Genomic DNA, 27,760 nt, shown 5'->3' on the forward strand with positions numbered 1-27,760 from the left:
GCTAAATGTTTATTGCTTTATTTCTCTAATATTTCATTATGATTATAAGAAAACCCCGATATCTACATTTGTTATCAATGTAATGTTGTGATACATTGACAATGTAAGCTTGAAAAATCAATAAAACTTTTAAAACTCCAAAAAAAAATGTGAATGGGTATTCTTTGGTACTGAGGGTGGGCTTGTGTGTGTCTTGGTTTTGCAGGTTGAACCCTTGAACTGAATGTCTGGCCTGCGCAGGTGGCTTCACCTCCTCCTTCTGATTCTGTAGTAATGCTTAGGTTCCCTAGCCTGCCCAGAACATTTGCCCTGGTTCTCTCACATTAAAGGTGGCCATACACGCACCGATAATATCGTAAGAAACCTCGTTTCGTACGATATTCAGTGCGTGTATGGTATGTTGGCGAGTCGACCGATATTGCAGGAAGCTGCTGATATCGGCCGACTCGCCAATCGGACCAGTTTGAAAATTTTGATCGGGCGCCATAGAAGGCGCCTGACCAAAATCTCCCTTCAGCGCTGAATCGGCAGAAGGAGGTAGAAATCCTATTGTTTCTACCTCCTTACCTGCCGATTCAGCCCTGAATGGTGTGTGGCGGATCTGACGATATTTCGTGTGACCGATGGTTGCACGAAACATCGTCAGATCGCCACGTGTATGGCCACCTTAAGTTCTGGCGGCACCTGAGTGGCGGAGGGCTCCTCCCTAAGCAAAAAAAAAAAAGCCTAAAAATTAAAGATTACTTTAAGTGAATTTCACCAATTGTCTTCTCCTAAAATATCCCATTATTGTGAAAAATAGGGCTTTTGTTTACAAAAAACACACTGGGACTCTCGGAGTAGAAAAAAAGGATTCATTTACTTCACCTTGCCCTAATTTGAACAAATATCTTCCTCTTTAGTTAAATTGTGAGAGAGGCTCTGATGGTGGCAGGCATTGTTGGCAACAATGAAGACTTTATTTATTTGTATTACTGGCTGCTACAATGAAAATATTGTCATTGTTTCTTCTTTGGCACAAGTAGATGTAAGCAGAGACAAATTAAATGCCTCCTAATGAACTATTAGTAGCACAGACTCCATTAGCAGAAATTGGGGTACAACTTGCACCCACCAGGCACCATCATGTAGGTTATTCTGGTACCTGGCACAAGTATAAATTCTAATCAGCAAAGTAAACAATGGATGAATTAGTTGAGGCCAATACTGTGAATTTAAGCTCTGATGGCAGCGGGTATGGAAGGTAACCACGATAAAAATCAAGAGCTGAGAGCAGAGGAAAAAACTGTAACTATACAGTCGCATCCTGCTCTGCCCTCCACACACCACACAGCGCTATTATAATCCTAACCTTTTGTTACATCAACTCTCTCCATCCTTGCGCTTCTAGTCCCCAAGGCGGCGCTTATATACATGTAGCGGTGACGCCAAAATCTCGCGAGATGAGACTTGTGACGCTGGGATTAGCTGTCAGTCAGAAGCCAGGGAGCTGGACATTTGTTGCGGGACGTTTAAGCAGCGATCTGGGACTGCGGGCATTGTTAAGAAAATCACGACTGTCCCGTGAAAAACGGGGCTGTTGGGCGGTATGCCCAAGGTGTCGCTGTTTCCTGTGGGCGTTGAGCAGGTGACAGCATCATGAAAAAGTTTTCTCGGATGCCGAAGTCGGAGGGTGGTAGCGGAGGCAGTGGGTCCAGTCTGGGTGCGGGCTCCTCGGGCACCTCAAGCATTGGAGGTGTGAATGTTGGGAGATGCTTTTGTGTTGGGCGCAACCAAGTCACAGTAGAAGAGCTTCTGGCGGAAGGTAATCACATTACAGATACAGTGCTTTAAAGTGCAAGCTATTTGGCCTACAGTAGGTTGTATTACAAACGGATAATAATATGTTAACTAATGTCCACTAGGTATGTATATGTCTGTAAAAGTTCACAACCCACTTAGCTTTCGCTTCTCTGCTTACAGACAAGTTAGTTTAGGCCTTGAGTTGAGGTAGACATGAAGTAATATAGTAAGTTGACAGTATTGTGTGCATAATGATCTAGCACATGTTTGTTTTATACACAACCATTTAATGTGTGTTGTGCAGTGTTACTTTGGTTATTTTCATTTTTTTGGGTTTGACATGTCATTTAAGCATCTCAAACTCATATTGGTAGACAGATGCATTTATTACTTTCCTGTGAAAGGGTCTCATGGAGTTCTTGGGCCTCATTGGAGAGAAATGTATGGTTCTCTGCATCTATGAAGGGTTGCATTTAATAATTGTTAAGTTGTACCTGTGATAAACCTATTGCTTTTTTACAGTATTGAGGTAAAATAGACAGCCTTACCTCTGAGTAAAGAGTGAAGTGACTGGTGATTTTTGAGGTGTGGCCCTTCAAGTGCTTTTTATAGACCCGAAACTGCTTAAAAGCTCTAGAGAACTCTGCATAAATGTAATATAATCTGGCATGGGGTATGCTGACAAATCACTAATATGGAGAATCACAGTCTGCTGCTGAAATACTGTGTAGGCTTACTACTTTTACCAAAGTTTTGAGGCTAGTCAAACTGCTTAAATCAAAAACACCCTGGTATGAATTGAGCTGTTTAAACATTTACTTTAGTAGGGTAGAGGCAACTGAGAAATGGGAAGTAGAGCAGATAACAGACTGACTGTAGAATGGTCACATGAGTGCTGACTTCCTTAGACTAGGATAAAACAAGCTATTCAGCACCTTTTACTTGGCTCTGTAACACATACACTCAAGGCTACGTTGTCAGCACATTAAGTGTGCAAGAAACATGTATTATTTCATGTAGTTACAGCCTTAGACTGGTAAGACTGTAACTACTTTGTAACTGTGTACAGACTTTAGAAATGATCTGTTGCACTCAGATCGTTACTGTGTTAAAAAAAAAAAATATACTTCTTACTGTCTTATAATGATGTAATTGTAGAAAAATGTAAACTACGTGAGTAAATGTTTACAGCTCATAGTGAAAACTACTCAGCAGTATTGAACTGTGAGAATATCAGCTTCAGAATATTTGAATACCACTTTCTTTTTTATGGTTTTGAAACAGTTCTGGAGTACCCCCCCCTCCCCTTTATTTTGTGTTAGTTGCTCCAAGATCTAAAGGATCAAGACAAAGTAAAGTAAACTGGGACAACAGACCTTCCTCTTCCTAATTGATGGTGGCCCTTGCGATAGCTACAGGGTTCCATATAGCGTCAGTACGCACTCTTGCATGCAATTTGCAGGGGGGGTGTAGGGTAGAAGTACAAGTGCTAAATGCACTATGGGGTAGTTCAAGGAGCAGCATTAAATGCAAGTACATTTTAAAGAATAGTGTCAGTTAATGCAACAACTGCTTGATTTTACACACGGTTGTGATTGGGCACCTATACCCCAAAATATGAATCTATGCACTGACACCTTTATCAGCTTTGATGAACGTTTGTTAAAACTTTCCTGACTATTAAAAGTTTTTATAAATCCAACAACAGACAAAACTGCTGGGAATTCTTTTGATTCCCCATTTCTATTTTTCATACGTCCCCTATATGTTTTGTCATCATGGGGAGAGAATTTTTCTTGTTACTTTTTGGAACAAAACAAGCAATTTTCTACAGTGTACACCTATCTTCCCGGCCAGCATTCAATTCTGAAAACAATTTCTTTTCAAAACCAAATTAAAGGGGGACTGTCACCCTATGAAACAATTCCAAATCCTATTCTGTCATGTTAGTTCATCAAAATAAACTTTACTTACACTATATAAATGATATATATCTTGTTTCCTTCAGTCTTGGAATTCACAATTACAGCAAGCAGGCAGACACCATTTTGGGGAACCTTATGCCCATGCACAGGCTACACAACTATAGGCAGTGAGGAGGGGGGCAATGTGATGAATGCAATATCTAGAAAGTGCTGAAAGAAAAGTGAAAGTAATTGCTGTGCCTGAGGCATGGAGGCAGGCCATATATGAGTTACAGCTAAGTTGCAGTGCATTTGCTCCACTTATTGACCTCACGTGCTAAAGTAGTTTCAGCACACATGAACATAACTTCTAACATGGCATATTATGGTTGCTATAACATACTTGCTGTAAACTTATGGGTTTATACTGTTAAAATAAAATGTTTTTTTCCCATTATATTGAGGTGAGTGTTTGCTCTAGGTGATGATGTGGCAGATTACATGTGACCATCATGTCAACCATACTAATGAAAAAGTTTCTGCTAGTTATATGCTAAACTGAAAAATACATTCTGAGCATGTGCAAATGCCCAGTCACAAGACAGATAATAAAATATACTAAGGATGTGACATAGTCCATCATTAAGGATTCCAGTCGTATTTAACTATTGTTGCCACTGAATTGCATAGCGAGAGTCTGGAAAAAAAATTGGCTGTCATTATATGGGAATTTAAGATGCTGGCTTTCTCTGTCCTTTAAGGCTAAATAACAGATGTGCAGTAGACTTGGACTCCTGTTATGTTGTATTACATCGAGTCATATCCTGAGAAGAGAAAGGGATAAACACACTGGTCTAGTAGCAATTACATTTACAAATAACTTCAAATCCACTGAAAATAATTACTAAATGCATAACTGAAAGTTGCTTAAAATTCAATTTTTTTTCATTACACCAAAAAAACCCAAAAAACTGCATTTTGATGGGGGGCCCCTATAACTGTTCTTTTCTTTAATTTTGAAATACAAAGGTAAATAACATTTTTAAATGAAATCTGAAGTGTAGTATAAAATGGCACCAGCAGCCTGAGTAAATGTACAAGCCGCAGCTTGCATATAATGAAACGTCCAATCTCTATTGAAACTGTGCTAATCACTCTTTTCAAATTGGGTGAGGCATGAAAAAACTGATATTTGTATATATTAAGAGTAACTCATCCTGACATACAAGTTTCTCTTATATAACGTTGCACATTGTTAAGTTAACTCAGATATAGGAAAAAATATTAAACATTTTTAGCTAAACGTAACAATGAACTAATTTTTTAGACTGAAACTGGATTTTTAATTTAAAGAGTTTGTGCTGCTATATTCACAGTAGTACAGGTATGAGACCCGTTTACCAGAATGCTCGGGACCTGGGGATTTCCGGATAAGGGATTTTTCTGTAATTTGGATTTCGATAACATAAGTCTGCTAAAAATCATTTAAATATTGAATAAACCCAATAGGCTTGTTTTGCCTCCAATAAGGATTAATTATATCTTGGTTGGGATCAAGTACAAGGTACTGTTTTATTATTACAGAAAAAAAGGAAATCATTTAAAAAAATTAGAGTTATTTGTTTATAATGGAGTCTATGGGAGATGGCCTTTACGTAATTCGGAACTTTCTGGATAACGGGTTTCCGGATAAGGAATCCCATAAGCACAAAAATTAAAGAGTTAGTTGACCTTTTTATGAAGTATGATTTAGACAGTGGTCTGCAATTGGTGTTTATTTTGTAATTTTTTAAAATTGATTTAGCTTTTTGTTCAACAGCTATCCAGTTTGTAATGCCAAGTTAACTGGTTGCTAGGGACTAATTTACCTTAGCAACCAAGCAGTTGTATAAATAAAGTTAAAAAGGAGAGGCCCTTTACACAAAGATAAGTAAAAAGAAACAATGACATTTTTTCCTCACATAGCGATCGTTTTGCCTGCCAGGGTCAGTGTCCCCAATTTCTGGAATTTCTGGTAAATATAATTGTTGGTGTTAAAAAAAGATTGCATTCTAGCACTTTGCGTCTTGCTTCTTAAAAAGCTAGCCCTATTGCATGTGTGCTATAGTGAACAATTGTTATGTTTAGTTTTTCTGTTTCAAAATGATTGTTCTTGACGTAAAGGGATAAAGGCCTCTGTAGTTTCTGTGGTACACAATAGAAAGCTGCTAAGATACATGTCGGTTTGAGGCTACTTAGAGAAAGGAAGTGAATGTAGATATACAGCTGATTTAGACATTACCTAGGACTCTGCAACTTTACCTAAAATTGTCATAAACAGGCAAACCTGACGCCACTGTTAAAGTTTTATTATTATACATCGTAAATCCAGATTGTTTTTTCGTTAAAGGTTGTGTGTATATTAAAACTAATTGTTAGTGTGGTGTCTGACTGATTAGTATTATATATTTTTCCATCTTATGTCTTGGTAAACTATTTGTCTTTCTACTCTGCTTTTACTGGCCTGACATTTTCTTTGCTTTCTAGTTGCCATTTTACTTTTCAGACCCTATTACAGTATATAAATCTTCCTTTTTGCTATATTAATCACGGTTTGGATGTTAGAGTGAAACTGGCTGTACACAAGGAAGCATTATAGCTTATTGGCCATGTTATAGGACTAAAATGTCAGCCTGCTTGACTGATCTGTAATGGATTTAAAAATAATGTTGGATAAGACGACATTAACGCTCAGTGGGTCTACATAGGTCCCTATAATGATTTTTTTAGCTCAGGAGCCAACTGATAGACTGATTCAAGTCTGGGACACCACATACATTGGATGACCAGATTAATGTGAGCATAGGAAACTAGCAGCAGCTTTCCAGCTTGGCACACTAAATAATAGCTATTTGGTGTACACATTATTTTCTAAACCAACTACAAACTAGTTTTAGACCTGGTTTTAAGAAGCTTTAGTAAAAAATGTTTTAATAACTGTACCTGTAAAGGGAGCCAGTTCTGAACAATTTCTTTAAATACATTTGGGCACATTTATAAATACTGGATACATTTGAAACTGGGTTGTAACACATGGCGACCAATTAAATAATTGCTTTCATTGTTCAGCCTACATCTGCATAAAAAAAATAATTGGTTTATATAGTTACTGCCCAAGTGCAAATTTGCCTAATGTTTATAACTTTCTATGCACTCTCAATACACTTTTTGTATTGTGTAAACCTTAGGGTTGCAGTTTAGCCAAAAGCCTAGTATTAGCAGCCTAAAAATGCAAATATCACAGAAACCACTAAAAACAGAAAATAAAAAAATTACGAAAGTTCTCAGAAAATGAATAGAATACACTCAGGTGCAGGCACATGCAGCCATTATCTGCATAAAAACGCGAGAGAATGCAAAGTCTCACGTTTTTATGCATGTTTCGGCTACATGTGCCTGCACCTGAGCGTATTCCATTCATTCAGGTGCAGGCACATTTAGGAGGCGTATGGCGGTATTTTCGGCAAGCGTTTTTCAGCTTGCCGAAAATATATGCCATACGCCTGGTCTGACATTAGCCTTAACCCTGACTGTACTAGGACCCCCCAGCAGTCTACACCGTGCTAAATTTGCAGGAGGCAGATTGTCCTATGATAGTTTTTCACAATATACCCCTTGAAAATTTGATAATAAAACTATGTAGTACAAAAAATGTTCTGAACATGCCTTTACACTTTTATTTATGTATTTTACTCTTTCTTCCTGTATCATTTAGTTAAATTAGTGTGATTGCTGAACTGTCAGTAAGGCAGATCACTCCTTCTCCAGATAGTTTTGTGTGACCCTTCTTCTGCTGTGCATGATCCTAGTTCAACAGCACAATTGAATTTGCGGAGGAGTCCGTTTTCAGGAAGCAGATTTCGGATATACAACTGTTCTGCAGCTGCATAGAGACAAAAGAAGAGAATTTTAGGGAAACGTCAGCATCTTTCTAGTAGTCTGTCCAAAACTTGGTATAAGAGACAGCTTTTTATGTAACAAAAAATTTCAATAAATAACATAATGCTAGGTGTTTCAAATATATACAGTTAAAATCAATGACACACAATGTTTTGCCTTCTACGTTTTGTTGCAGCAACAAAACATCAGTGGGTGGGGAGAAAAGAAATTGTGAGCACATGATAATACGGTCACAGGCATTTGTGTGATAAACTGATTTGGATGTTTTCCCTGCAGTCATTCCCAGCACCTATTATGGCAAGGAGTTTTCTGGCATTTGTCACTGCAACAAAACGTGGGAGACAAAACACTTTGTCATTGCCCTAAAAGTGTCTCCATACCCCCACTCTGCTCAACAGGAGAACAGGTATGGGATCCATTATCCAGAAAGCTCCGAATTACAGAAAGCCTATCTCCAATAGACTCCATTTTAATCAAATGATTCAGATTTTTAAAATTGATTTCCTTTTTCTCTAATGATAAAACAGTACATTTGAAATGATCCCAACTAAGATATAATTAATCCTTATTGGGTTTAATTAATGGTTTATTGATTTTTTTAGTAGACAGTGTATGCAGGCGAGCGTTCCTTCTTCGATCTTTGCACGATAGTGAAAAGCCGACTTTAACAAAAAAAAATCCATCTTTTTCACTCATCTGCACAGACGGAAGAAAAAGGATCACTGGCATGCATATACCCCGGGCCAATGCAGTTATCTCTTAGCCAGGGGTTTCAGGTAAGCAATTACAATCCCTGGGGGGGTGCACCCCCTCCAGTCAATGAAAGCAAATTAAAAAAGGAACTCTTTTTGTTTTTCTTAATTAAAACATCCATTCTTGTTATAAATATATTTATAAATCTGAGCTGTCAGTCACATATTGCCTTCCCTGCTTCTTTGCCTCGGGTTTAGAGCCGGGGCAGGCAATTACTTTTTTTACGTTCCACCTTGGGGTGATGCAAAGCTTTTCTTAATATCCAAGTTCACAAAGTGGAAGTTGCCTGCTGGCTGTGATAATGTACTGGCAAGACTGAAGAAGACAAGAACATGAAAAAAGGATTTGGAATTATCTCTTAAGGTGACCTGTCCCCTTTAAGAATATTATAAGTCACTGAGGACTTTCATGACCATTTTACAATAGGGGGTACATTATTCATTATAATACACAAGTTTCAGTATGTTTTGTGTGAATAAATTGCATAAGTAAATACAGATTACAACTGATGACAAACTGCATTACTAGGCATTGTTTATGAGGATATACTTAAAATTAACGTGTATTATAAATGCACATTTAATCCACCAGTTAATAGCATTCTGACATATAAAACCGATCTACTTTATCGTGCTATATTCTTTTCAGTGTATATTTTCCATGCTAACCAGGTATTGGGGGATGTGAAGGTGCTTCCCATAGATTTACTGAAATGCTTCACTTGACAGCTCTTTCCTGAGGATGTGGTATATCAGTATACACATGTTTTCCTTGCTTAACCAAAAAGTTAAGGAAATGATCTCACTGTGCAGAGTATCATCCAAAAACGTGTTTTTTATGTAGTCCTGTTAATTTTAGTGAAGCTTCACTTTTGATGAGTCTTCATTCATTATAAAAGAAAAATGATGCTAACACAAGTTAGCTACCTATGACTATTGTATCGTACACCTATAAATCATATTACTGGCAAAATTTGATGCAGAAATATTTTGTAAAAAGAAGACTTAAACTGTTTTGGGTTAAGTATGGATGCATGAGTAATGGAGGATACCCTTTTTCTTGTCCAGAGAATGAAAGTTACTTACCTGCTAAAACAGGCTTCACACAGCATGGACACAACATGTTTCTGTGGAGTTCTTCATGTGGGTGCAGTGGCTAGTGATGTTATTATATAAACAATCTGCTAGTCAACCATAATCTGCTGCTCAGGCAGACCTAAACTAAACTGCAGCATTAGGGCGTTCAATTTCCTACATGAGGTTTTCAGTAAGGGTAAGTTTCTATCTATTAATTGAACAAGTATGTGAATTTTGAAAAAATACATCCACCGGACACACTGGTTTGAAGAACCCTAAGCTTCCGTTTGAACAGAGACATATGAGTCTTGTTTTTTTTTTTTCTGTAAATGCAGAATATATTACAAATTATTTAAGTTAACTGTTTGCAGTTTTAGGTTACTTATTCCTTTAAAACTGTAAGAACAATCTAATAAAAATGCATAAAACAGAATTATTAAACATCCTTTTTAGTTTTGGGTGCATGTTTATATCAGTGACCTCTCCACTTAAGAAGTAAATGTCTTTCATGAATAGTTTTAGAAACCAGATAGGGACAATTAGCCCTGCTATTGTAAAATACCATTCAATAGTGGTTAAGTGCAATAAATCTCTACTGAAAAATATATCTGTGTGAACAGCTTTAATTTAATGTTTGCTTGCAGTTTAGACACTTCACACTGAGGCTGAAAATGCCTGTTTTGCCTTGCTTTAATGAATGGTTGCGCTCTGACCAACAGGCATCAATGCTTTCTCGGCATCTGTAAGCCTGTAATTAAGAACAGGCCTCTATGACTACTCAAAAGCCATGCTTACTATCACATTTGTGTTAACCCCTTGTGACCATTATAGAATGAATAATGGTAATACTGAAATACTATGGGGCATATTTATTAACATTGTGATTTAAGTGGTTTTAGAGTTTTTTGAAACCACAACTTAACTCCTTTCTATTAAAACCACAAGTCTGCTAATTTATTAAAAGATCCAAATTTAAAAAAGCATGAACGTAAAAAAGACATAAACTTTTTTGCTTTGTTGCACAAACGTTTGTTGATACCCCTGTCTTTTTGTACAAACTTTTGCATCTTGAATAGGATAATTGATCCCATTAATTAAAGTGCACAGCAAGTGCACAAAACTTAGCCATCCTAATATTTACTGCATACAAGTAGTCTGCTCAGTGTGTTGTCACCATAGAATTCTCACCAATCCGAGTATCCGCTAATTTTTTTACACAGCAGTTCTGTCAAAATGACAAAGTTTGGTAAAAATAGATGCTAGATGCATTTTCCAGAAGTAACAATTTCTGGTATTTTATGGCTTTCCCTAAAACACATTTCTTTAGGATCATCTCTGTAGGGATAGTTAAGGGAATTTATGTGTAAGGGATTGTTAAGGTAGTGTGTAATGTGGTGTGCCAAAGCAACCCATTGTTTCTTGTAGTGCAGTTTCTAAATCTACACCTGACATTAGCACTTACACCAAAATGCCATTCACAGGGCTATGGGGTTTACTGTGGCAAAACATATTTGCAAACTTTATTGCATTTTGTTTTGGCAACTTTAATACCTCAGAACAATGAAAATTGTAATTGTGGTATGTGCAAAAGTTTGGTTAACAAATAGTTAACAGTGATTATTTTAGTCTTTCTTAGTAAAAACTGAAAATCAGTGTGCCTGAAGCGTCTTTCACTTGGACTACCCAAATTTGGTCTAAGGCTGTAGAGGGTATAGATAGACAACAATTGCAGGTGACACCTGTCATGGCTTTTATTTTACTGTATAGTATTGGTAATAGTATACAAGAATTTTAAATAATTATAACAATAAATGTTTTCTTCTAACTGGGAATTGTTATCGAGCTTGACATATCACTTTTAAGGGCTTGTGCAACTGTAACGGGCCACTTTAATTCTTCAGTCTGTAATATCGAAATATGATAAGCTAAGGTCTACTGTTGCACTGAACTCTAAATGCATGCAGACTATGTTCTTACTGTATGGGCAACTTCCCGGTTGCATTTTGTTTAGGACTTTCTGATGTATTGGATTTTTCTGCATAATTCCTGTCAAACTCCCTCTGATTTAATATTCATACTATATCCCATTGTACATGATAAATTGTGTATATTGTATATCATCTCAGAGTTCCATGAGATGATATGGGGGGGGGGGGGGGGTGTTTGATCGCCGCGAGCAGGGGAATCCAAGATGGCGGCCGTGACAGACTGCTAATACAGCTAAGTATTTTAGCTGTATTGGAAGAAGTGAACATTATTTAAGAAAATAAACTTGGCGATTTGCAATAGGCAAGGGCTATAGTAGTAGCCTTTCCTTGCTCTTTAAGAGTGTGTCCAATATCAGGGGCCAAATGATAACTAGATACATTTTCTGTTACCCCTAAGCCTAAGTTGTAGATTTTTATTATGTCCCGGGAAGCAGAATGACTTGTGTTATTGGAACCTTTTGTTATATTTTGAACGAGAAATTTCTGATAATTTGTTAAAACTACTAGTGAAATAGGTTTGTAGAAGTAGTGGCTAATGCAGCAAGGTAGACTATGCCATTAATTAGTAATGTTGGATAATTGTCTTGCCTAGGGTATCCACTTTCAGATCTATAGGTTTCTCTTTGGTGGTATGTTTCTTAGTGAAAAATGTTATGTTCTTGCATATTTTGTAAATATAATGTAATATTTGTGATATATTAACTTTAAAAAAGTTACACTTGTTCAATATAAACTTTGTTTTTCCGGCAATACTGCGTTTGTGTTTTTGATTTTTTTTTAAAAAATTTTGCAAGATCTATCTGGTTGTTCTATTTAGTGCATATTAATCCTTCGTTGGAAAGGGTTTGTTGATGTTAGCACCTGCTTTTAAATTGATAATTGTTCATGGGCAAAGTTTTCTTAGCCAGAATTCCCTCTTCATTAGTGCAGAGAGAAAAAAAAAAAGGACAGAATCTCAGTGCTGCCATATTTGAGCTGATCATCAGTAAATTAAAGATATGTTTCAGACAGATTCTGATATTTAAACCGAGAAAAGAATATTAAACTTTCTAACAATATTTGAAAACTAATTTATTTACTAGGGAATACTATAAGTTTTTTTTAGTAACTCAATAACATTTTTCTGGTTTTCTATTGACATCCCAGGCCTGAGCTATCTAACCAACAGATCAGCTAGAGTTTTATATATTGAATGTTGAAAGAAATGGAACTATGAGGTACAGTACAGTTTATTCACAATAGTAAAGGGCACTGATTGATAGTGCATAACTAAAATAAGCACCCTCTTCTGCCAGATACTATTTGTATCAGTTACAACAACTGGAGGATTGTCAGCTCAATATCCATCCCCTACCCTTGCCCACTTCCCTTTATGCAAGTTTACCCATGCTTTTCTAAAACTTTGTCTAAAAATTGTTCCTCTTATTGCATTAACCCTTAACTTGTTTCTGTCTGCTTTGCACCGTAGAATATTTTTTGTTTGGTGCATACGATGCCTACACAGGTGTAAATATGCTCGTTCTGTTGTCCCATTGCCAGCATGCTTTGGTAATTTTATAAAAAGCCTGAAACTTTTCATGGGACTGATAAATTATGCGATGAAAAGTATTATTTGTCCTACACTGTTGGTGCTCTATATTACAGTTATCCTGTGTCTAAATAGGAAAGGTGATGGAAAATGTAGTTTAGACCAGTTACTACAGGCTTTATCAGTGTCAGAACTGCCCATCCTAGCCTCTTTTTTTTAAATCATATCTCAGTGAGTAATAAAACCCAGTGACTTGCAGGATAAAGCAGTTTAGGCGTTTTCACAGTTGTATATAGCTTGCTTGCCAACTCTAAACTACAATAAGGCTATCTTCCACAGAGTCTATGTTATGCAAAAAAAATGTTTTTCTCTAATAATGAATAACCAGTAACTTGTATTTGGTAAGGTGTATGCTTTGGAAAATAGCACATAAGTAGAAGGACAGTAGTAGGACAGATCATGTCAATCTTTTCATTGTTAATGAATTGGTGAGTATGATATAGAACAGTGGTGCTGCAGTGTAATATTGTTTAAACTGGATATAACCAATCTTAGGAATTCCATCCTATTTATGGTTTAGTCTTCACTTCTTAGGGCAAAGGCACATGTAGCTCTTTGCCTCTGCAGGTGAAAAGGTGTCTGAAAATACCTTCAATTGCAGAAGAATGGGGATCACCACATCCAGTGATGCAGAAAATAGTGAAGAAATGCCTGTTTCTGCAATTTCCCATGATTGCACAGAATCATTGCATGTAAAGTGTTTTACATGCTTTGATCCCCATTCTTCTGCATTTTAAAGGAGAAGGAAAGGCTAAGTCACTTAGGGGTGCCAAAATGTTAGGCACCCCCCAGTGGCTTTAATCACTTACCTTTTACCCCAGGCTGGTGCCACTGTTAGGAGAAAACTGCACCAACCCAGGGTACCTGTGAGCCAGCGTCTCCTCTTCCTTCTTCCGTCTTCATGCGCAGTGGAGTGAAAAGCCAAACTTTAACAATTAAAGTCTGCTTTTTCACTCTACTGCGCATGCGCCGGCCCAGGGATTCCGAAGACAGAAAAAATAAGGAAGAGGAAACACTCGCTGCAGCTACCCCGGACTGGCACAGTTTCCTTCTAACAGGAGCACCAGCACGGGGTAAAGGGTAAGCGATTAAAGTCACTGGGGGGTGCCTAACATTTTGGAACCCCCAAGTGACTTAGCCTTTCCTTCTCCTTTAAGGTATTTTTGGATGCTTTGTCTGCTGTAGAAGAGTAATACGTGTGCCTATTCTCTTAAAGGGGTGGTTCCCCTTTTGGTTAACTTTTAGTATGTTATAGAATGGCCTATTCTTAACAGTGTTTCAATTGGTCTTCATTTTTTTTTAATAGTTTTTTAAATATTTGACAGACCCCAGCAGGCAAAAAACTATTATTCTGCAAGACTACAAATTTAGTGTCTGTTACTTTTTATAACTTTTCTTTCTATTTAGGTCCTCCTTTACTCATATTCCTGTCTTTTGTTCAAACCACTGTCTAGTTGCTACGCTAAGCTGAAAATGAAAACCAGTTGCAGAACATCTCAGTATAGCACTCTACATCATACTAAAAGTTACTTTAAAGGCGAACAATCCCTTTAAGACATATACAGTAGAACTGCACTTATACATACCTGAAAATTACATTTTCCCAGAAATTAGACCATTTATTTGTGGTGCAGGTAAGCTGTGTTATTTTTTTTACACTTTTTTTGTTTTCCTGAAATTATGTTTAATTTAAGCGGCCCTGTAGAAAATGTAAAAGTGGGGTTCTGCTGTAGTTTAAAGTAGCATACTTCTGTACACTTTCTCTGTAGTCTTTAATCCAGACTTGTCTCTAGCCAGGGCAGACTTGGGAGTAATAAAGGTATGACTTCAGGCTTTTTACTTAACCTAAAGCCCATAAATTTTGCCCAGGTACAATAACACATAAAATGCTTGACCAGGATTGAAAAACATAAAATGCTTGACCTGTTTATTTGTTGCTGTTGGTGATCTTATGAAAAGCTGGATGTTTTAAAAATATTTTTGAAAAGTAATAAATAGAGATTTTTAAATTTTATTTTACCGATGAGGAAAACTTTTGAGCGAGAGACCAGAAGGGGTTTAATGGTGAATGGGTTCCCTATGTTCAGATAACTTTATTATCATATTTGGCAGTGCTAAACATCTTTTTCCAAGATAGACTATCTTTTAGGGCAGGGGGCTCAAACTCAATTTACCTGGGGGCCGCAGGAGGCAAAGTCAGGATGAGGCTGGGCCGCATAAGGGATTTCACAAAAAATTGGCTTTCAAGGGATAATGCAAGGCACGGCGGGCGGGAGCTGCTGATTGCGGAAATGACGTTATGCCATCATAACAGTTATTATGGGAAGACGTAAGGAGCTAATTGTGCACACAGAACGTCTTCCCATAATAACTGTTATGATGGCATAACGTCATTTCCGCAATCAACAGCTCCCGCCCGCCGTGCTTTGCATTATCCCTTGAATTGCAATAAAAATCGCGATCCATTCATTGCTTTTGAGAAGGCGTTGGTGCGGGCCACAAAATACTGTACCGAGGGCCGCAAATGGCCCGCGGGCCGCGAGTTTGAGACCCCTGTTTTAGGGTAACAAAGCAGTTATTTCACCAATTGCTGTTCATATAATATTGGAATGGGATCTATTATCCAGAAATTCACTAAAGCTGATTCTTGATACTAGTAATTAATGTTAACTAACGCTTCAAAAACTTATGTTTTTTTCTCCCTCCATTTGTGTGGACAAATTAAGGCACAAAACCCTTATTTGGAAAGCTTCTGTTGCAAAATATTGTAGATAATACACCACATATCTGTGTTCTTAAGTGCTTCAGGATAAACATGTTAGAAGCAATTGTATTGTACACACCTTTGGCCTCAATTGCTTGCTGTATTACTTGCCTTTTGAGTTAAGGCACAGACTGAATGAATGTTTTCCTCTTTCTTCGGAAGTATGCAGCCCAGCAGACACTTCTCACAATGAGTTCTTTGTTGGGGATATAAGTAATGTACTGTCTAACAGACATTCTGTGAAGCTTTAAAGGACATTTGCAGCTTGTTTGTTAGCATGACAGATAAGAGCTCAGCTCCATTATCACATGCTCGCCCTGAGATGAACAGACACTCTTGTACTGAGAGGAAAATATAACTGTTAGGATAAATAACCTAGATTTATGTATGCATTATTCAGCTCACTGGGAAAGGACATTGGCTTACAGTTTTTCTTACTAGACAATAAACTAGATTTACTGCCCATATGTTTTAATAATATAATAGTGACATCTTGTGCAACTGGGTAATGTTTAGTTGGCCCAGCTGTGTTCCTGGTTAAGCTTTCAACTGCGGTACAGGTAGTGTCCCAGAGTTGTTTGAAGGTGCAGCAGCAATGTTTTGGGCACAAATTACTTATATTTGCACGTCATATGTACACTGCTCGGCTTCCAGATTTGTTTGGAATGGCCCATTTTCAGGATAGTAAAACTCACACTGTCTACAACTTGTAAATGTACTAAATGTATCATCTTTATCTTTAACAGATCTAGAAGTCATGACAAATTACAATCTTTTTGGCAAATGCCCAGGTCCCAGGGATGTTTTTCTATGGTTTTCTAGCCTTCAGTTAAGCCTATATCATCACTGTTACTAAACTAAAAGTTATCAGGCCCACTATATTGGAATGCAAATGGTCTTTGTCTTCTTTTGAAGCCCATGTTACGTTAGCTTGATACTGCAAGTCTAGAGCTAGGGGAGCTACAGACCAATTTCTTTAATAAACAATGACACAATTTAAATAAACTTAAATTCACATAGGATTAAAAAAACAGACAAGAGATAAATTGGCATACTTAGGAATGTTTCTCTGACTACCATCATTGGGTACAAATAAGATATCAGTCGTTTTTGCTAGAGGTTTAAGAAGATATCTCTGCCTGGTCTAAAAAAACATTATTATGGTTTAGCATGTAAATGCTCAAAAAATCAATTTTCTTCCCAGATTTTATATGTCTTCTAGGCACTACTAATAAAGCCCCCCAAAACATTACCTTAAATGCTACAATTGTTAAATTGTTATTAATTATTAAATATGTCTGTAATGCCAAATGTCCAATTGTCCAATCTAAAGCAAATGTGCCAAAACACTCCTTGAAAATTCCAAAAACATTCTAAAGAATGCATAACTGTAAAAGTATCATACAAAATATCCTGAAATATTATAGCTATAGTCTGCGATATGCCTCCCATATCAGGAGGGTTCACAAGCATGTGGTTAATGAGAGAGCCTGTAAAGGGAATATTCTCTCTCTGGGACTATTGAACTGGAACATAAATTAGAATGCTTTAAGAAGGGGTTGCAAGTGACAAAATCAGTGGCGTAAATGTGTGGGCCTGGACTCCTCTGTAAGAATTTTTTTCCTGGGCCTTCCTGTAACCTGCAATTTCACATGATTTGGGGATCACTAATCTAGATAATTTTTTAGGGTGAAGACACACAGGACTACTACTAAAAATATTAAAAAATATTAAGAAATTATTATAAATAACTTTTTGAAATTTTATTTTAGGGGGCTTCTCGACAGTCTTCCTTGTAAGAACTCATGGAGGAATACGTTGTGCATTGAAGAGAATGTATGTTAATAATGTGTCTGACCTCAACATTTGCAAGCGAGAAATAACAATTATGGTAAGTAGTTCTATTATTCATCTATTGCTAGTGGACACTTACAGTTACAGGTTTTTTCTGTACACTTCACCAGTGTACCCTTTTAAGCGCTCTGTGTGCAAAATGATCTTTTGTGCACACTTTTGTAAAGTGAGTATGCAGAGAAGTGTGAGGGTCAAAAAAGTGTGCACTATTATTTGTTGGGTGTGCTGCACTCATAATATGTGAACACATGCAAGTGGACAACTTAAACGGAACTAAAGTTGGCCATACACTGAAAGATCTGCTCATTTGGCAAGATTGCCAAATGAGAGGATCTTTCGCCAATATTTCCTCGATGTGGGCATTATGGGCCAAATGATCAGATCACATTGACTGGATGCAGGACGTCGGACAATGAGAGCATCAACGAGATGCTCTCCTCACCCTAGCGGGATTTTTAAACCTGCTCTATCAACATCTGGCTGATCTGTTGGTCATATATTTCACTACTTAAAAAGCAAAGTTCACAGAATACCTATAGGTGGTTAAAAGAGCAAAGATCCCAACAAAAAAAGCAGAGTTTCTAACCAAATGTTTTCATAAAAATTGTTGAGTTGGTGGAAGGACAGCATCTGTGGAGGCTAACTTGCCAATTTACATACAGACAATAATGAAGTTAGAAAACAGAGACTGATGTGAGAACAGCATCTTTCTGTAAAGCATGGTATGACACTTGCAGACAGAGCGGGAGTATTCTATATGAAGACAATTTGCACATTCCATATATCCCCTCAGATGAAAATCGTGTATATTGTTAGGTGGTGGCAGCCTAGGGACTTATAGTTACATAGTACCATTCTATAGAAAATCAGTTGCATATTCCATATAACCCCTCAAATGATAATCATGTATATTGTTAGGGGGTGGCAGCCTAGGGACGTGACCAGAGCTGTATACACTTGCATACATAAACCATATACCAAAATCATACTAACTGTAGATTTTAGTATCACAATCAGGGCCGGATTTCTGATTGGGGCGCCCTGAGGCTGCCCCCCCCCACATGCGAGCACCCCAAACCCCCACCCTCATATGGAACATTGGGGAGAGGACGCACTAAAGTTTCTGTCCGTATACGGGCGAAATATTCCGGTGCAGCATGGCGGCATGCCGCCCTAGGTCCGACCTTTCTGGCCTAACCACAAATCCGGACCTGATCACAATAGCCTTGAATACTATGCTTGTTCAAGAACTTATCCAAGCCCCTCTTAAAGGCATTAACAGAACCAGCCATCACAACATCACTAGGAAGGACATTTCACACTCTCACTTCCTTAACCGTGAAAAACCACCTACGCTGCTTGAAATAAAAGTTCCATTCCTCCAATCTAAAGGGGTGACCTCTGGTGTGTTGATTTGTTTGTTTTTATGGGAAAGATAACATCCCCTATTTGTCTATAATCCCCTCTAATATACTTGTACATTAATCCCCTCACAAGCGCCTTTTTTTCAGAGAAAACAACCCCAAGTTGAACACACCCACACACACTGCTCATATTGGCTATATATGTGCAGCTAATTTATGCCAGCCCACTCCCAGTGTATCAACCTCCCACACAGGAACAATCTCACCAGGGTATCTGCCTCGCTGTGCCACTGAACCTGCTCCACTCTGCAAAATGTGTGTCCCAGCCACACTGTTTCCAGATGCACTCTTCCCTCGCTTTCCACCTCCTCCCCTTTGCGTTCCACTTATTCTGTTAGCATGTGGATTCTGCTCAAGTTAGTAAAATGCACTTACTTTCTTTTTAACCCCTGTCATTGTTCAGTTCCTTAACCCATTCCTTACTTATTAAAATAGAACATGTTAGTAGTTACTTGTTATATTCAACAAACAGGGATATTAGATTAATTCCCTGTAGGAGAATATTGCTGCTGACTTGTCCCCAGCATTGAGTGGGTTATCTATGTACTACCCCTATAGATTAATAATAGAAGGCACTGGGGCCCTGGTTCACCCATCTACAGTCTGAATAGCTGTTTTTGGATGAATTAAGACCAAAAAGCATTCCTCCCAGTTGTGAACCAAGCCACACAAAGGACTTAACTAAGAACAAAAACACAAGGTCTGGAGTGCAGACAATTGGCAGCAGGTACTGATTATTAAAAATGTAAAATATTTGGCTCTAACTGAAGGCATGTTGTCCACTGAAGGGCTGGAGAATGGTACATGGATGAATGTCTGTAGACAGCAGTGAAGCATAGTAAAGATTCCCTTAAGGTTTGCAGATTCATTTCTGCAAATGGATTTGGTGAATTAGTCAAAATGGACAGCATACTCACTCCTGAGAATTATGGGAAGATTCTTACCTTTAAATGGATAATCCTGCAATCTTGTTGAAGCTATGATTTTTGGTCCTGATGTTAAATTTCTGATGGGGAAATGAAGTGGAACAAAAAAGGGAAATGTGCTCACCACTAATCTGTTTTAAACCATTAAGTGGGGGTGCAATGATGGTCTGACCACTTAATTCATTCAGACAAAGACAAAAGGTCCTCTACTCTCACCTGTATCAATATATTAAAGACACAATGCAGTTGTAAAAGCCTAAGGCTAATGCTATTGAAACATTTAGTATCTTCATATGCTTGATCATGCTTGTGTTTGACATGTGTTCACATCACATGTGGCTTGGGTCATAAACCTGAGCAAGGCACCATATCCTACATCTCCTATGATAGAAAGAATGGATAATTGTGATCCTCTGTAAACTTTCCTAATGGCCATACACAGTAAGATTTGCTTGTTTGGCAAGGTCGTCGATATGCCCACCTTGGATGGGCGATATCATGCTAATGCGATCGTTTGCCCTAGGGCCAATAAAGAGGATAGAGAAAGTTGCAGCTTGAGGACTGCTTGAATGAGCCAATGTTGCCCCCATTCCGATGAAAAATCAAGCTTGTCTAATAGACATCTAGCCAATTTATTTTGGGGGGGTGTCTGCAGGGTCTGCTATGTGGTAGTTCCTCTCCTTGGCCAATACTTTTCCTTGAAATTGGCTGCCAGCTGGAAAATGATATTTATTTTGTAACTTTTTTGTTTGTGACAGAATGCTGAAGTCTTATGGGCTGGTCTTTTATTTAAAATAATCTATTATTATTAATATAATTAATAATAATTAATTATTACTAATTGAATATACATCTAAAATAATTATTTCCTTTTTTATTCTGATTCCAAAGTAATAAAGGCATTTTTTAAAATCTCCTTTTCAGAAAGAATTGTCTGGCCATAAGAACATTGTTGGGTATTTAGACTGTGTCATTAACTCTGCTGGTAATAATGTGTGGGAGGTCCTTATTCTAATGGAGTATTGCAGAGGTAAGTAATATGTTATACTTACAAGTGTAAATGAAAATGGTGTTTGAATTTCATCCCTACTAATTAGCATGCTGGGTCTTCCACACACATAGGGGCTGATTTACTAAGACACGAATTCCGACCGAATTGGAAAAATTCCTATTGGAAAACGAACATTTTGCGACTTTTTCGTATTTTTTGCGATTTTTTCGGCGCCTTTTCGGAAATTATCGCGACTTTTTCGTTACCAATACGATTTGCGCGAAAAAACGCGAGTTTTTCGTAGCCATTCCGAAAGTTGCGATTTTTTCGTAGCGTTAAAACTTGCGTGAAAAGTTGCGCTTTTTTCGTAGCGTTAAAACTTAAAAGGCGCGACGTTTTGCGCAAGTTTTAACACTACGAAAAAATCGCAACTTTTTGCGCAAGTTTTAACGCTACGAAAAAATCGCAACTTTCGGAATGGCTACGAAAAACTAGCGTTTTTCCGCAAAAATCGTATTGGTAAAAAATCGCAAAATACTGATCATTACGAAAAAAACGCAATCGGACGCATTCGGCCCGTTCGTGAGTAAGTAAATGGGCCCCATAGACACAAAGACAGCAGGGGAACATAACTGGTTTAAGGAAACCATTCCTAAATAAATACAGTTCCCCTTTTAAACTGCACTTTTTAACATAAGACCTCAGATTAATAGACAAATAGACATTTAAAAGGGTGCAATTTTCATATAAATAAATAACAATAAAAGGCTGTAAAAAAGTCAAACATTGATATTATGATCTTTTATTGTAGAAGTTTTATTGCTGCAGGGCTCAGACAAACAGTCTCTAAAAGGATGATACTTAACCAACAGATATTTTATAATGTATCAAGCGGCCTATTAAAGAATCTCGCCAAACTGGAATATATATCAGTAAATATTGCCCTTTTACATTTTTTCCCTTGAGCTACCATTTGTGAGTGTTCACTTAGAGGTCACCTGACAGAAAATAATGCAGGTCTACCTGTAGCAGGAAGTAGTGTGCTTCCTTGGTTTGTATGTGTGCACCGTGAACTGTATGATCGCAGGCCCTTAATCTTTAAAATGGCAATTTTCTATTTTGGATAACCCAATAGTACATACTACTAAAACAGTATATTTTTTAAAATTGGCTTATTTAGATGAAGCAGGGTTTAACATATGAGCTGTTGTATGCAATGTATTTTTTAGAGACCTAGATTGTCAAGGGGTATAGCTTTCCTTTAATGCTAAGCTGACATGGAATGAATTTACCATTGAATTTATATGTACAGTGTAGTAATGTGACAGTTTCCCTCTAAAATGATATACACAAGCTTATACAGCTTCCATATTTGCTTATGAGCATAGCTGACTGGATATTCTTAGTACATGTGTTCATACATGAGCCAATCCTGTACAGCAGGGGTCGGGAACGTTTTTGGTTGAGAGGGCCATAAACACCACATATTTTAAAATGTAATTCCGTGAGAGCCACACAATGCCCGACGGGAGCTAGGCCGAAGCCAGGGCCTCGATTTGCGGCTGCCTGTGGAGGACGATGTGGTTTCAGGCCCGTTCGGCCACGGGTGCTGCGGGGCAAGGTAGGGTGGGTTTTATCTTTAGCTGTTCAATATGGCTTGTTAGTGGTATAACTAGAGGGCTACCTAGCACAGTGCACAGTTGGCTTCTCTTTGTAGCCCCAACAGAGACATATTGGCCACATTTAATTTCAGTTCAAGCGTGAACTGTCACTGGTTTCTGCTCCAATGTCCCTCTCAGTTTCCTGTGCCCTGGTTCAAGTGCTACTCGGTAAGGATGCCATATGCGGAGGAGGGCGTGGCCTGCGCTTGGCGGATAGAAGATGCGTTTTAAGGCTTAGAACACGTCTTCTATCTGCCACGTGCAGGCCACGCCCCTCGTTTTTTTTTTATTAAAGATTTGGCAGCGAGCCAGATGCAGCCATCAAAAGAGCTACATCTTGCTCCCGAGCCATAGGTTCCCTACCCCTGCTGTACAGTATGCAACCTGTTGGCCCTCAGGCCATACATGATATGGCTACCAAAGTAAAGAGGAGCTGTGGCTCCTGTGTTGGCTGACATGATGCTTTGGCAAAATAAATTTTCAAACTTGCGCAATCAAAGAATTGACATACATGGTGCGTAGATATCAGTCAGGATCCAGCCAGCATACACGCACTAAAAATTTCGAATGATTTTATCAGTATTTGTAAGTATGTTTTTTCTTTAAGATACGCCCATTACAATGTTGTCTGTATTCTGTGTGCAAAAAAAGCCCACTGATTTTCAAGTGAAATTGTGAAGTCCTAACCAGATCTGCAGTGATTTTGTCAGGTAGCTTAACCTGTTACTATGGAAACTACCTTGAATCAAAAAATTGTCCTAAAAATGCACATTTGCACGTGCTGTGATACCAGCAGGAAGAAAATATTACAGCGTCATTAAAGGGGAAGGAAAGGCTAAGTCACTTGGGGGTGCTAAAATGTTAAGCACCCCCAAGTGACTTGAATCGCTTACCTCGTACCCCGGGCTGGTGCCCCTATTAGGAGAAAACCGCACCAGCCCGGGGCACCTGGGGCAATTCGCTTCCTCCTTCCGCCTTCCTTTCCCCTAGACTCCGAGTCCGGCGCATGCGCAGTAGAGTGAAAAAGCCGACTTCTCTGTTAAAGTTCGGCTTTTCACTCTACTGCGCATGCGCGCAGTGAGAGAGGAAGGAGGAAGCGCTGCAGGTACCCCGGGCTGTTGCTGTTTTCTCCATACAGGGGCACCAGCCCGGGGTAGAAGGTAAGCGATCTAAGTCACTTGGGGGTGCCTAACATTTTGGCACCCCCAAGTGACTTAGCCTTTCCTTCTTCTTTAAAATATTACATCATCTCACGGAGACCATTTTGCTTGTGTTTTGTATGCCAGCTGGCCAGGTGGTGAATCAGATGAATCAGAGACTTCAGTCTGGTTTTACAGAACCAGAGATCTTGAGGATATTCTGTGACACCTGTGAGGCAGTAGCCCGTCTTCACCAGTGCAAAACCCCAATTGTGCACCGAGATCTCAAGGTAGCAATATAAATTTATCTTGGTGGGGAAATATTTTTAACAAATGTAAAAAAGAGCTATAAATATGAATGTATGAGGAAATTTTATAGAGAGAGCTCTGATTAAAAGGGGACCTGTCACCCTAAGAAATAATTCCAATTTCTTTGTTGTTGTGTTTGTTAAGCAAAATTAACTTCACATACTAGGGGGCTGATTTACTAACCCACGAATCCGACCCGAATTGGAAAAGTTCCGACTTGAAAACGAACATTTTGCGACTTTTTCGTATGTTTTGCGATTTTTTCGGATTCTGTACGAATTTTTCGTTACCAATACGATTTTTGCGTAAAAACGCGAGTTTTTCGTATCCATTACGAAAGTTGCGTAAAAAGTTGCGCATTTTTCGTAGCGTTAAAACTTACGCGAAAAGTTGCGCATTTTTCGTAGCGTTAAAACTTAACGCTACGAAAAATGCGCAACTTTTCGCGTAAGTTTTAACGCTACGCAAAATGCGCAACTTTTTACGCAACTTTCGTAATGGATAGGAAAACTCGCGTTTTTACGCAAAAATCGTATTGGTAACGAAAAATTCGTAAAGAATCCGAAAAAATCGCAAAACATACGAAAAAATCGCAAAGTACCGATCATTACGAAAAAAACGCAATCGGACTCCATTCGACCCGTTCGTGGGTAAGTAAATCAGCCCCTATATGTATGGGTTTGAATGTGTTAATATAAAAATTAATTTTGGTTTTATGTTTAATTTGAAAAGGACTTATTATTCAGCTTTTTATGTCTGGGTGACAGGTCCACTTTAAGCAATTCTGTTTCTGTTTAACCAAGAAATGAAAAGGGTTATGTAATATAAGGTGCAGGGTATGCTACATTTTTATCACCTTTTGCAACCAATCAGCAGGTAGCATTTCCTGGTCATGTGTTTAAACAAACATCTTATTGATGCTATAGGTTTTTGCTCCTGGGCAAACGTTGTGCCTTTTATTACATATTGGGGGGTGGGGGTAGAGTGTCCTAATTCATGCCAGGCAATAGACATATAATGCAGTATTTGGCCAGTCTGTTAGAAAATTGAGATTGAATGTAATTGGCTGCTAATTTTTTTTTTTATGTAGTGACTTTCAACTTGTCATCTTTTCCTTTTTAAGTAATAACTGACCAGTCACAGGCTCCAGTTTTCTTTATAGGACTGGTGCCTAGGATGCAGCTTCAAGGGGACAGCCTATAAGTTTATGCATATTATTGAGGTGGACATTGGTTTTCAAAAATTGTAGTGTTTTAGAATTTGTATTTATTGTTAAAGGAGAAGGAAAGGTAAAAACTAAGTAAGCTTTATCATAAAGGTAAATACAGCCTTAAGCACTTACAGTAATGCTGCACTGAGTCCTCTATTAAAAGAAACACAGGATTTCTTGTCTCTTTTTTTTTTTTTTGTAAACATGATGTTCCAGTGCCTGACTTCTTCTTTCAGAAACATCCTTAATACCCGTGGCCAGGGTCTGCTCTGTTATCTCCTGCTCCCCCCTCCCACGAGAATGCTAAGAACCACCCCCCCCTTAGGAATGTGTGATCTGAGCTATAATGGTTAGACTGCAGGCAGGAAGCTACTTAAAATGGCAGCTGCTATCTTAAGCAAAGGGAGAAAGCTTCTAAAGCTTGTTTACTCAGGTATGGTAATGGTTTCTGCAGAATAAATATATTGTTCTAGGAGGCACTAATGTGCCAAATCTATTGGCAGTAAAATGCCAAAATGACTTTCCTTCTCCTTTAAAACTGGATATTAAGTGGCCTGCCTGGCCTGGTTACCTTTGTATGTGTGTAAATAAAGTGTAAAAAAAACTGTTTTGCTTGAATTTAAGGTTGAGAATATTTTGTTAAATGATAATGGAAACTACGTCTTGTGCGACTTTGGAAGCTCTACAAACCGAATTCTTAACCCACAGAAAGATGGTGTGAACATTGTGGAAGAAGAAATTAAAAAGTATGTATAATGCCTCCTAGATTTGTTAAATATTTACTGTGCTTTATATGTATTTCCAGTCTGCATGCACACTTAGGGGCACATTTACTAATCCACGAACGTCCGAATGCGTTTTTTTCGTAATGATCGGTATTTTGCGTTTTTTTTCATAAATTGTCGCAACTTTTTCATAGCCATTACGACTTGCTCGTAAATTGGCACAACTTTTTCGTAGCCATTACGGCTTGCTCGTAAATTGTTGCGACTTTTTCGTAGCCGTCGTGCCGAGTATGAAAGTTTCGGATTCATTCAAGCTTCAGTATCGTGACTTTCCTTGGGCCAGGTTGGAGTTGCAGAGTGCCATTGAGTCCTATGGGAGGCTTCCAAAATCATGTCGCAAAGGTTTGCCCGCCGTTTACGAGCGCTCAATACAAAAAAGTCGCGACAATATACAAGCAAGTCGTAATGGCTACGAAAAAGTCACGACAATTTACGAGCAAGTCGTAATGGCTACGAAAAAGTCGCAACAATTTACGAGCAAGTCGTAATGGCTACGAAAAAGTCACGTCAATTTACGAGCAAGTCGTAATGGCTATGAAAAAGTCGCGACAATTTACGAGCAAGTCATAATGGCTACGAAAAAGTTGCGACAATTTACGAAAAAATCGCAAAATGTTTGTTTCCAATACGATTTTTTCCCATTCGGGATTCGGATTTGTGGATTAGTAAATCAGCCCCTTAGTATATGTCTATCTACTTTGCTTCATGTCTGTTTCCAAAGCAATGAGAAACTTTGCCAGTAACCCATAGCATGCAACTTCCACCTGAAAAAAACATCAAATAAGATAGCACTCGCCAAGAGGCATAAAGCACCCAGGATCATTGGAAATGATCACAGCCTTTTCAGTTGTGCAGTTCTGTGCTTAGTCCACTTAATGCTGCATCTATATTTCTGTAATTTTAATGGCATTACCAAGGTCAGCTCTTTTTAAACTACCACTGTAAAAAAAAAAAAAAAAAAACTGGAGCCAGTAACCAATTAGAAAAATATACAAATATGTATGCATATTAACAGAAAAAATACATACTATATGCAGTAATTTCCAGATTAATAAAATACAGGAGTATACAAAAAGTCACTTTGTTGATCCAGCATTCCACTTTTGTCAGTAAATTTGAACATTAAAATTTTGTATATATATATATTAGTGGTTTTCTCCACATCTTTTTCAGTTTGCAGTATTTTCATTATAATTCCTTAGTGGCCTGTGACTAATTTGAATGGATGAATGTCAGAAAACACTCTCTTATAAGCAATTTCAAAGATCTCTGACAGGATATCATTTTCTCACCCTTGATTTACAGGCTACCTAATCTTTAAGATGTGTTTATTGAAACCTGTTTTCGAAATGTTTTTCTCAGAGGCCTCATGGTGGAATGACTGCATGTAATAACCTATTCTGACCTTATCACCTCACTGTATCAAAAATACTGATTTTATGTGCTTATGACTGTCAAAAATGGTAAAGTGATTTGATTAACAGACCAGTGGAAAATATCTAAATTGTTTATTCAGTACTTTAGCACTGCATAAAATACAACAACAAATGAAGCTATTTCAGTACAATGCATTCATTGTAAAAAAAATAAAATAATAATTGATGTTTAAAAATGTACTGCATATATTATTAGCCATGGCTTCCACATTAACTGCAACTTAGATACTG

At 38.0% G+C, this 27,760-nt stretch overlaps 1 protein-coding gene across 2 annotated transcripts in view; it reads left to right on the top strand.

The window, feature by feature from the left end:
- Positions 1-1,433: 1,433 nt before the first annotated feature.
- Positions 1,434-27,760, top strand: part of bmp2k (BMP2 inducible kinase) — a 55,645-nt gene continuing 29,318 nt past the window's right edge. The window contains exons 1-5 of one of the 2 annotated variants that reach the window (XM_002934010.5): positions 1,434-1,804; positions 17,567-17,685; positions 20,923-21,028; positions 23,937-24,079; positions 25,933-26,054. In XM_002934010.5, the coding sequence (XP_002934056.3) occupies positions 1,639-1,804; positions 17,567-17,685; positions 20,923-21,028; positions 23,937-24,079; positions 25,933-26,054 (656 nt within the window). In that variant the 5' untranslated portion in view covers positions 1,434-1,638. Of the gene's footprint in view, positions 1,805-7,958; positions 8,032-17,566; positions 17,686-20,922; positions 21,029-23,936; positions 24,080-25,932; positions 26,055-27,760 lie in introns of those variants that run through there. The other variant, XM_031904012.1, reaches the window with a different exon arrangement.

Source organism: Xenopus tropicalis, chromosome 1 (assembly GCF_000004195.4).
Source record: "Xenopus tropicalis strain Nigerian chromosome 1, UCB_Xtro_10.0, whole genome shotgun sequence".
Lineage (NCBI taxonomy): Eukaryota > Metazoa > Chordata > Amphibia > Anura > Pipidae > Xenopus > Xenopus tropicalis.